At 41.5% G+C, this 11,358-nt stretch overlaps 1 protein-coding gene across 2 annotated transcripts; it reads left to right on the top strand.

The window, feature by feature from the left end:
- Positions 1–464: 464 nt before the first annotated feature.
- Positions 465–6,546, top strand: LOC117525665 (neuronal pentraxin-1-like). Of its 2 annotated transcripts, none has more exons than XM_034187587.1 (5): positions 465–907; positions 1,159–1,363; positions 1,884–2,125; positions 2,462–2,641; positions 5,645–6,546. In XM_034187587.1, exons 1-5 carry the CDS (start codon positions 485–487, stop codon positions 5,864–5,866), a joined length of 1,272 nt encoding a protein of 423 aa, XP_034043478.1. In that variant the 5' UTR covers positions 465–484; the 3' UTR covers positions 5,867–6,546. The 2 variants fall into 2 exon arrangements, with proteins under 2 accessions (XP_034043478.1, XP_034043477.1); XM_034187586.1 differs by having other exon boundaries at positions 466–907; positions 1,156–1,363.
- Positions 6,547–11,358: the final 4,812 nt, after the last annotated feature.

Below are 11,358 nucleotides of genomic sequence, written 5' to 3'. Positions count from 1 at the left end.
GTTCCTGAACAAAGACCCGTTCCTGTTGCTTTAAATGGAAAGAAGCTGCTGCTGCTGGCAGACTGGATTATTACGGTGTGAAAGTTCAAGTATGGACATGTGTGACATATGTCACAGAAATGTAAAATGAGCCTTGTTAGGACTAAATTCTGCTTTAAACAGGGTTACTTGTGCAAACAGTCCAGGAATTGTGAGAATGTGTAACACTGAGAACCTGACCGACACTGTTTCACTATTTTAAAAACGCCAACACGCACACACACACCCATTCATCACACTTTGTGGCGATGTATAATCCTTCAGGACGTCCTTAAATAAGGGGCTGAACCCTGTAGGTAGAGCAGAACCCGCTGACGCCGTGCACGCGCGCTGCGCTCAGTGCGCTATATAAGCCGCAGTCAACGGCCGGTGGACAGCTCCGTGGTGCTGAAACCTCACACGCGCACTCCTTCACGCACTGCCGCCGTCACACGCGGCTGGAACCATGGACGGCTTCTCCTGGAAACTTTTTCTGCTGTCCTGCCTGCTCCTGGAGAAGGGCCGCGCGCAAGACTTTGGACAGACGCAGTTTATTTGCACGTCGGTGCCCAAGGATATGGACCTGTGCACGGCCACCATGCAGAACAGCGGCCCGGCGGAGGACCTGAAGACCACGGTCATGCAGCTGCGGGAGACCGTGCTGCAGCAGAAGGAGACCATCATGAACCAAAAGGAGGCGCTCAGAGAACTCGCGTCCAAGTTGAGCCGCTGTGAGAGTCAGAGCCTCCCGGCGGCGGCGGTGGGACCCGGTGGCAGGCGGCCGGGGGGGAAGAACACGATGGGGGACGTTTCTCGGGGTACCACGGATACTCTGGCTCAGCTGAGACAGACTTTACAGACCCTGAAACAAAGACTGGAAAATTTAGAGGTAGGCATGCACCGGAGCGCGGCCCGAAACCGGATCAAAAAGTGAATGTAACGAGGATTTAAACCTCTAAAAACCTGTTCAGCTTTTACTGTACCATAAATCCGTCTTGCGCGGGGCAGCTGCATCTGCACAATACGGCGCAAGCACAAAGGCGCACGCGTTCTATGTTTTCAACAGTAGAAAAGTCCTTTAACACTGTGTGTGTGTCTGTGTGTGCGTGCGCGTGTGTGTTACTCTGTCCGATGCAGCAGTACAGCCGAGCGAATAACAGCGTGCAGGCGAACAGCCTGAAAGATCTGCTGCAGAACAAGATCGATGACATGGAGAAGCAGGTGCTGTCCCGGGTCAACACGTTGGAGGAGACCAAACCCGGTTCGAGGAATGACACCGATCAGCGCAACAGAGTGGAGTCCACGCTGACTTCTCTGCACCACCGGATCACGGACCTGGAGAAAGGTGCGTGATTGTTCTTTGCTGCGGGAGTTCCTCGGGATGGGCAAAAAAAAAAAAAAAAAAAAAAAAAAAAAAATCAATCAATCAATCAATCAATCTATCTGTACGTATGTGTGTGTTTTATTTTTACGACCAACAGACCTGCCGCCGCTTTACACACATTGTGCGCAATTGTGCCGCAACCAGCAACCATGGTGTTGCGCGCAGATGTTGTGCAGGAGGAGAAAAGAGCTGCATCGCTTTGCATATCTTAAGAACTGTTAACACTTTTGCGTTAGCGTGGTTTAAGCCAAACCCTAACATGGAAACTTCTGTGCATACTTTGTGCACTGATGCGTTTTTTTTTTTTAAACTGGCACTATATTCTGTAATTATTCTGGTTTAGTGAAATTATCAATTAGATTTTCAGGCAAACTTCAGTTTCCTCCCTTTAAAAGTCTCATTTAAATTCATCCTAAAATACATGCAACAAAAACAAGTGATTTTGAGAGATTAACCTGACCAAAATTGCTCTCCTGTACAGGCAAAGACATCAGGCCGATGGAAAAGTTCCAGCTGACCTTCCCCCTGAGAACCAACTACATGTATGCCAAAGCCAAGCGGAGCCTTCCTGAGATGTACTCCTTCAGTGTGTGTCTGTGGATCAAGTCCAACGCGTCCCCTGGGGTGGGGACACCTTTCTCCTACGCGGTTCCGGGTCAGTCCAACGAGTTGGTGTTGATTGAGTGGGGGAACAACCCCATGGAGATACTCATCAATGACAAGGTAATGTCAGAACCGGGGGGTCTCCGACAGAGCAAGTGCTCTCCAGCAGCAGGTCTGGAGAACCCTGCACTGGATCATTAATGGCAATGCATCATGTGTTAGATTTGCAGTGCATCATTGTGGCTTATGTCAAGTGCATCCTTTTACTCCCATCACTGATGTCTGCTAGCCAGTTGTGCATGAGTCATAGTGCCCTGAATGGAAAAGAAAGACACTTAGGTGCACAGGTGACACAGTGGAGGCTTTTATATTTTTAGAGAAAGGAAGTGACTCAGAATGGAAACGGATGAAGAGCTGAAGTAATGATTCATGTTATGCACGATGCCACTGCTGCAGGTCGCAAAGCTGCCCTTCCTTATCAATGACGGAAAATGGCATCACCTGTGCATCACATGGACCACCCGTGACGGGATGTGGGAGGCCTACCAGGATGGAGTGATGCGGGGCAGCGGTGAAAATCTAGCACCGTATCACCCCATCAAACCAGAGGGAGTGCTGGTCCTGGGACAGGAGCAGGTGAGGCTGCACTGAGTGAATGCACTGATGGCATCTGCTGTGATTTAATGTGCCCACACATTATCAAGACAAGCTTTATTGTGGAGGAAATATAGAGACTTTTCTTTTATTATTTTATATTGGAGCTGAAAGGTGGGGGTCGTAATGAACTTGGGCAGGGGGGTGAGTCAATGAAGAAGAGTGCACCTTCCACTCAAATTACGGTGTGATTTATCATCCATCCCAAAAAGACACCAACAGTGCTTTATCAAAATGATTTGAATCTAGAAAGTAAAATATGAGACTTAGGCTAGACTTTTTTTTGTTTTTGCAAATGAGATCTTTGTAATGTCATAAGTAAAGAATGCAAAGAAAGAGAAAAGAAAAAAAATTATTTTTTTTGGCCTATCAACTCCTATGTGATGGATAAGGATAAAATGGCTTAAAAGAGGAAATCATTTAGATTTTTTGTCCCTCGAACCTTTGTGATGCCATAAGGCTAGAACAGTTTTTTTTTGTTTTGTTTTGTTTTTAAAGCAAAAAAAAAAAAAAAAAAAAAAAAGACACAAATGTAAAGAAAATTTTTTTTTTTTTGCTCATCAAATCTTTGTGATGTCACATGGCAGGAACAGTAAAGAAGGAGATGAATATAATTTCCAACTCTTTTGCCCATCAAACATTTTGACACCATAATTTAAAAGCACTAAAGAAAGACAATTGGAAAGGAATCCCAACTTTTTTGCTCCTCAAACCTTTGTGAAGTCATAAAGCAAGAACAGTAAAGAAAGAGACAAATGGAAAAGAATTCCAACTTTTTGCTCACTAAACCTTTGAGATGTCGAAGGTCAGGAACAGGTAAGAAAGAGAAAAATGGGGAAAAAAATTGTTCAACTTTTATGCTCATCAATCCTGTGTGGTGTCATAATCGAGGACAAGTAAAGAAAGAGACAGTTTGCAGCTGTTTGCTCATAAACACTGATGTGAGAAGAATAGCAATAAAAAGACTGAAGGAAAATAATTTGTCTTTTTTTGTCCCTTAGGTCTTTGTGATGTTATAATAAAAGTATTTAAAATGTGAGATAAAATGATAAGAATGTTTTCTGCAACACAGACATTTTACTGTCATAAAGCAAAAATAGTAAAAGAAATGAAAAGAAACTAAAACGTTTTTAGGCAATATCTTTGTGATGTACATCTGTTCCTGCCTTTTGACAAGGAAAATAATGTAGCCCCCCCATTAGATCTTTGCGAGGTTATAATGAAAGAATATTTTTTAAAATTAGATCAAAAGAAAATAATTTCAACACAGACCTTTTCAATGCCATAAGGTGAGAATAATAATGAGAAAAAGAAAATAAATGAAGCCCTTTTTAGGAAACAGATTTTTTTGTGATGTCATAAGGCAAGAATGGCAAAGATAATAATTCTGAGTTTTGTCCTCATTTAATCATAGTGAGGTCATCAATTCCTGTTTGACCTAAGACTGACCTTTGTGAGACCTCTTGCTGAAAAACATACAAACATTCAAGCACAATGAAAACATAACCTTCTTGGTGGATGTTTTATTAATCTTCTTGCAGTTGGTATGTAGAGCTGTCCTGTGCCAGCTGTTGGGATTTGTCCATTTTGATCTTGCATGTGCTGAGGTCAAGGGTTGTGAACTCCTCTTGGCCTTTTCTAGCCAGTCCAAACTTCAGGATGGCTTGAGTAGGATGTTCAGGGGGGAGGTGCAGGATGTGGTCATACCATTGGACTCTGTTGGGTCCACACTCTGAGTACCTCATGAGTTGTGCGGTGGAGCCACTGGAATCCTTTGGAGGACTCTGCAGTCAAAGACCTTGATCATGGCAAAAGTGCCGGAGCAGCAACACAGCCCTGATGTGCTTCACTGTTGATGGAGAATGACTTGGAGTCTTTTGCATTCATGCAAACACAACTTTCGTCATTAGCATACATTTATTGGAAGAGGGTGCTGATTTAAGATGGTGTTCTGATGGTTTTCAAGATTTTCCATAGGGTATTATGGTCCATTGTGTCAAAGGCTGCCCGAAGGCCAATGAAGGCAATGTGCAGGTGTCGGTTCTTCCTGAACTTTTGTGCCTTGTCAATGAGAAGGCAAAGAGCTGAGATGTGATCATTGGTGAAATGGTTGGGCATGAAACCAACTTGTTGCGGTCATTGTCTATTTTGGATGGTTGGTAATACCCTGGTAAGTAGAAATATGGGTGACCAATTTACTCAGAATAGATCGAAGTATGATTCTGTGGAGATTGCTACTGATGAGCTGGTCCCCCATCCTTTTCCAGAACGGTAGCACAATTCTCTGTCTCCAGTCTTCTGGTTGCCTCTTGAGGACCAAGATGCGGTTCATGATTTGGGTGAGCAACTGTATCACATGTTCACTTTCGGCCTTTAGCATCACAATTGTGATGTTGCAGATACTGGGAACTTTGCAGTTTTTTACCTTCTGGGGTAACAGGTATGCTAGGATGATCTGGATTTGGGTTGTTTGCAGCACTGATGGCATCAGTGAGGGTGGGATTCTCGGGGACTGGGAGTAGTTGACGAGCAAGTTGAAATATTCCCTCCAAAGCTTGATGCAATCAGTCTCCATAGACAGAACATTGCTGGAGCCATCTTTATAAGGAAACTGTGCTGTTGGTGACCAGCCGTTGCCCACCAGATGAGGCTGTAAAACTGGTATTGATCGTTGTGTTGGGCAGCAGAGTCAAGGTTAGTTGTTTGGTCCACCCAGAACATGTCTCTGTCTCATCATTACGAAGGCGGCACAACCACTTTTGCCTCCAAAACCACTTTAGTGGAGTCCTTATGTCCGAGTTATTTTCAGATGATCAAATTTTGCCATACAGGGTTTTTTTTTTCCCTACTTTGTTGCACAACTACTTCTTCACCAGAAACAGGTCAATTTCTATCTGATATATATTCATAAATGCTTTATAACATGCAAATGAGTTTTTAGTGTGCACCGGCACACTGATGTTTTGTGTCTGTCTTGTTCCTCAGGACACACTGGGAGGAGGCTTTGATGCCACTCAAGCATTTGTTGGCGAATTAGCCAATCTGAATATCTGGAACAGGAAACTTTCTGTCACCGAGATCTATAACTTGGCAACCTGCAACAGCAAAGCACCAGCTGGCAACGTCTTCTCCTGGACGGAGAGCAACATCGAAATATTTGGCGGGACAACCAAATGGACCTTTGAGCCTTGCCGTTCGCTCAACTGAACACCAACTGAGAAAAGGCCCCTCTGTATTTCTGAGCTTTCGTTGTTCTTGTCTTCATTTGACGTTTGTTAGAGAGACTACTTGATCTGAAGTTATTGGTAAGCTTAAATCTGGGATTTCTATCATTCTTAGATATTTATGTGCAGAGCTTTTCATCTTGAGGAGAAAAAAAAACATCTTGGAAACCGCCGTGATAAAATGTTGATATTTGGGGGTTTTTGTAATCTGGAAAGTTAAAATTGAAAGCACACCTAAGCTTTTTGTTTGGTGTTCTTTGTCTTGGACTGGCACTTGGCAATCGAAGCCTTACGTTGGAAAATTCACAATCCAAGTGAGGAATTACACAACCGCTTCCCGCCCTGCTCTGTGGCGAGCAGGAGATTACGCTGTCCATCCAATTCTTGTCAGTGTTTGGCGCCGTGAAGTGATGTTTGATGCGGTACAGCTCCCTGCGAAGCTCCGCCCCACCACCCACCCCTATCCCCTTTTCACTTTGCCCCACCCCTCCGGAACTTGCACTGTGACTGAGGAATGGAACGTCGGGAGAGGAGGGTATGTTGAAGGACGCTGCAAAGTCAGACTGTGGCATAAGTCAGTTTGCAATCGTTGTTCGCTTCAAGTGTTTCTGTAAGAATGTCGTTACTTGCCAACATTGCTACAAAGCCTGGGTGCCTTGGGCTGTTACACATTTTCAGCACAGTCGGTATGTTTTAAGTTGCAAATTAAGTGTGTCGGTTTCTGTTTTATTTATTTATTTTGAATCTGAGCTGGGTTGAGTTCATTGTTTCTCTGGTAAATGTCATTTAATTGCAGTTTGTTATCAGACATGATGTGTTTCAGCAGGTCTTTGTTCTTACTCTGTATTAAAAATGTTCTCTGCGTCGTAAGAGCACGAGTGACGGAGTGCCGTGGAAGCATAGTTGAAATCTGCTTTACTATCTTCTCTGGGTCTGGGTTTTTTACTGTATTGTTATATGCTCAAAGCATGGCAAAACTGAGAGATGAAGAATTTAATTTTTGTAATAAAATTGTGATACTTAATGTCAAAATGCATTCCTAGTTTCAGTGCAGTTTAACAGAATGGGGAGGGGGTGGGGAGTGACGCAGCGCGGATGAGTGGAGGAAAAATGCTAATCACATTTTTTTTTTCCCTCTCCCCCAAACGTGTCAAACGGTAAAAGGCGGGAGGTAATTGGGAGAAAAATGAAAATGTCCAAAGACACCGAAGGTCACGGGAGGCGCTTGGGGAATGAACGGGTGTGGGTGCGTTTGCACGGATGCTTTTTAGCTGACTGCAGAGGAGAAGCCGCTCTGTGCTTTGTTTTTCGTGCTGCTGCTGCTGCTGAGATGTGAGATGCAGCAGCTGCACTGGAGACAACGCGGCTGTCAGGAAACAGAAGTGCCTCGTCATACTGTATCCATTCCTCGTTGGCCCCAGTGCATCCTCAACTGAAGCTATAATGACTTCAGATGGATTTCTCTTATAGTCATGTGGAGGAGGGCGAACGCGGACGTGCATGGTTTCAAAACAGAAAACAGTGAAACTGAGATTCGGAGGCGCTGCTTTGACCTTGAATGGTGATGAAAGAGTGCAGAGAGCCTTGATTGCTAATGTGTTTAGTGGTGAAACTAAAATTTCATCCTAAATGCAACTTAGAGACATTAACAGCAGCTATTTCCAATTACCAGCACTTAAAAGGCCTACTGTCAGATGTGGGAGGGGTTTCATTATTTCCTGTAAAATGCAGTGCAAGAATCAGTCAGTTCATGAGCAGATACACAAATTCTCTCGAAGTAACTCCATAAAATCTACTGCATATTCAGCGACAGAATTTGGGGTTCTGATAGGTACAGGTGAGGATCAGTGAACCTCCTATTTTGGGTCAAGTTGTCATCTTTAAACATGCACAATCACCAAAACACAAAATAAAGAGAGACAGACTTGTGAAGTTGCTTCTGAAGCATTGTTGCTAATTGCAAGGTCTTGTTGGCCACTAGAGGCCCCTGTTGCTTATTTCTATTTATTCATTCAGAAAATCTCCAAAATTCCTCTTAATGACATACTGCCAGTGTTGCCACAGTTAATTTGAAAAGTTACTTTATTAGTTACTTTATACAGTTACTTCATTAGCAGCTTTATGCAGTTACTTTATTAGGAGCTGTCGACAACTTGTAAGTAATAAGTGCTGTCACTATTAAGGTAACTAGTAATCTAACTTGGTTACTCGTAAGATTGAGTAATCAGAAAAGTAATCAGCAAAGTAACTAAAAGACACTTTTCTGAGTGCTCAGTCTTGAAAATAACCAAGTTTGATTACTAGTTACATTATCAGTTACATTCAGCAGCTGCCAACAACTTGTAACTAATAGGTAACTAGTAATCTAATGTAGTTACTCTTACATTTGAGTAATCAGCAAAGTAACTAATAATTACTTTTCTGAGTGCTCAGTCTTGAAAATAACCAAGTTTGATTACTAGTTACTTTATTGGTTACATTCAGCAGCTGCCGACAAGTTGTAACTAATAGGTAACTAGTAATCTAATGTAGTTACTCTTACATTTGAGTAATCAGCAAAGTAACTAATAATTACTTTTCTGAGTGCTCAGTCTTGAAAATGACCAAGTTACATTAGTAGTTACTTGATTAGTTACATTCATCAGCTGCCGACAAGTTGTAACTAATACATAATATAACTAATAAGGTAACTAGTAATCTAACTTGGTTACTCTTAAGATTGAGTAATCAGAAAAATAATCAGCAAAGTACTAAAAGACACTTTTCTGAGTGCTCAGTCTTGAAAATAACCAAGTTTGATTACTAGTTACTTTATTAGTTACATTCAGCAGCTGCCGACAAGTTGTAACTAATAGGTAACTAGTAATCTAATGTAGTTAGTCTTACATTTGAGTAATCAGCAAAGTAACTAATAATTACTTTTCTGAGTGCTCAGTCTTGAAAATGACCAAGTTACATTAGTAGTTACTTGATTAGTTACATTCATCAGCTGCCGACAAGTTGGAACTAATACATAATGTAACTAATAAGGTAACTAGTAATCTAACTTGGTTACTCTTAAGACTGAGTAATCAGCAAAGTAACTAATAGTCACTTTTCTGAGTGCTCAGTCTTGAAAATAACCAAGTTTGATTACTAGTTACATTATCAGTTACATTCAGCAGCTGCCAACAACTTGTAACTAATATGTAATGTAACTAATAAGGTAACTAGTAATCTAACGTGGTTACTCTTAAGACTGAGTAATCTGCAAAGTAACTAATAGTCACTTTTCTGAGCACTCAGTCTTGAAAATGATCAAGTTAGATTAGTAGTTACTTGATTAGTTACATTCATCAGCTGCCAACAAGTTGTAACTAATACATAATGTAACTAATAAGGTAACTAGTAATCTAACTTGGTTACTCTTAAGACTGAGTAATCGGCAAAGTAACTAATAGTCACTTTTCTGAGTGCTCAGTCTTGAAAATAACCAAGTCTGATTACTAGTTACATTCAGCAGCTGCCGACAAGTTGTAACTAATACATAATGTAACTAATAAGGTAACTAGTAATCTAACATGCTTACTGTTAAGACTGAGTAATCTGCAAAGTAACTAACAGTCACTTTTCTGAGTGCTCAGTCTTGAAAATAACCAAGTTTGATTACTACTTACATTATTAGTTACATTCAGCAGCTGCCGACAAGTTGTCTGCAATTGCTAATGAAGTAACTGTACAAAGTAACTGTAAAAAGTGATTAATAAAGCAGCTTTTCAAAGTTACTGTGGCAGCACTGCATACTGTATGCAGTAATGTGCAAAGAAATGTGAAAAAAGAAATACAGACAGACAGACAGAGAAAAGAGACGGGAGTCCATCACAGTTAATTTGTGGTATTTAATGGTCAGTGTACTTTTTATTATTTGCATTTATTCTTTTATCATTCCAGTTTATTTTGTTCAGTGCTTTGAGTCCTGGGAAAGTCAGATATAAATAGTCATTATAAATAATATTATTAACAACAAATGCATGATTTTTTTTCGGTATAAATTACACTGCTTTATAAGTTGCAGAATCTCTCAAACTGGTAAAAAAAAAAATCTGTGACTCATACTCAAGAAAATACAGTAAGTTGGCTCAGGAAGCACGTACACCCTGCTTGTACACACAAGTGAATTGAAAATGATCATTAAACAAAGCTAAACACTTGTGGGAAACCATAAAACTTTAATAACCCTGGTTTGTACCACAGTTTTACACGGCTTTTCTTCCTCTCCACTGCCAGGGCTGCATGGAGATCAGGTGAACAAACACGAGGATACAGGTTTCTGACGGGGTCCACTTTCAACATGGTTTGAAACAAAAATGTTGACTGCTGATTACACATCTTGAAGATATGTGACAAATCATGCTTTGATTAAAAACAACAAAAAAACAGATGAACATTAATCACACACTTGAAAACAAGAACTCACTCATTCATCTGTGTCAGAGTGCAGCACAGTGGCTTTTCAGAGTCAGAGTGTACAGTTTTTAACTCACCTTAAAGAATACTGCAGGTGATGGAGCTCTGCACTTCCTTTCATTCAGGAGTTTGCACGTGAGTCCTCCTCAAAAGCCATCTAAAACACCTGTATCATGGCTCATGCACAATGGGCAGTGAACAGCTCTCATACACAGCAGTGGAAGCTACAGGTGTTGATTAAACTTTCATGTCGCTACACTTCCAACATTATGTCTTTTTTGCCTGCTGACTCTGCACATTCAAATTTGTGTCCTCATCAAGTAATGTATCACTTCTGAGTCCACCCTTTCACTGGCAACACAATCATTTTTTCACACTCGTGTCTTAAATGCAGTGGCAGGTGCCGCTCTGACTGGTTGATTTTCACAAAATGCCCACAACATGCTCATGACTTATGTGGTGACTTTCTCCAACCCCTTACACCCAAAGCCCTGGTTGCACTGAGATTTCGTGCTGTGCAAATACTATTGTGTGGAAAAACAAACCTCAAGTAGACCTTTGCACCATACTGTCAAGATAGTACCTGTAGTCTTCTAATAACACAACATAAGGATGTGTAACAACCTGTGCTTTGACAAATTACAAACTCTTATCACATATTCCAGCTTCAACAACAAAAAAAGAAAAACTCATTCACTCCATGTCTGCATCAGAGTGCAGCACACAGACCACACCACAGCTGTGTAACACAAGCATGTTCATGTTGAGTCAGAGTGAACAGTTTTTATCTTACCACTAAAAGTGCAGCAGGTGGTGCATCTCTGTGGAATCCCCAGAGAAACTTATCCTTCTATTTCTTCTGACATTCCCACATGAGTTTTCTGTTTCAAAGACCAGCTGCACCTTACGTGCATGGTGCATGGACTGATGGTGGTGAGTGAAGACCTTCTGCAATACTGAGAATGAATTTCCACACATACACTAAGCATTAATCCAAGAGTCATAGCAGTCATTACATGTGGCATGGAT

The sequence above is a fragment of the Thalassophryne amazonica genome, chromosome 15 (assembly GCF_902500255.1).
Source record: "Thalassophryne amazonica chromosome 15, fThaAma1.1, whole genome shotgun sequence".
Taxonomy (NCBI): domain Eukaryota; kingdom Metazoa; phylum Chordata; class Actinopteri; order Batrachoidiformes; family Batrachoididae; genus Thalassophryne; species Thalassophryne amazonica.
The sequence above is the reverse complement of the archived record's forward strand: the minus strand, read 5'-3'. Positions and strand labels throughout refer to the sequence as shown.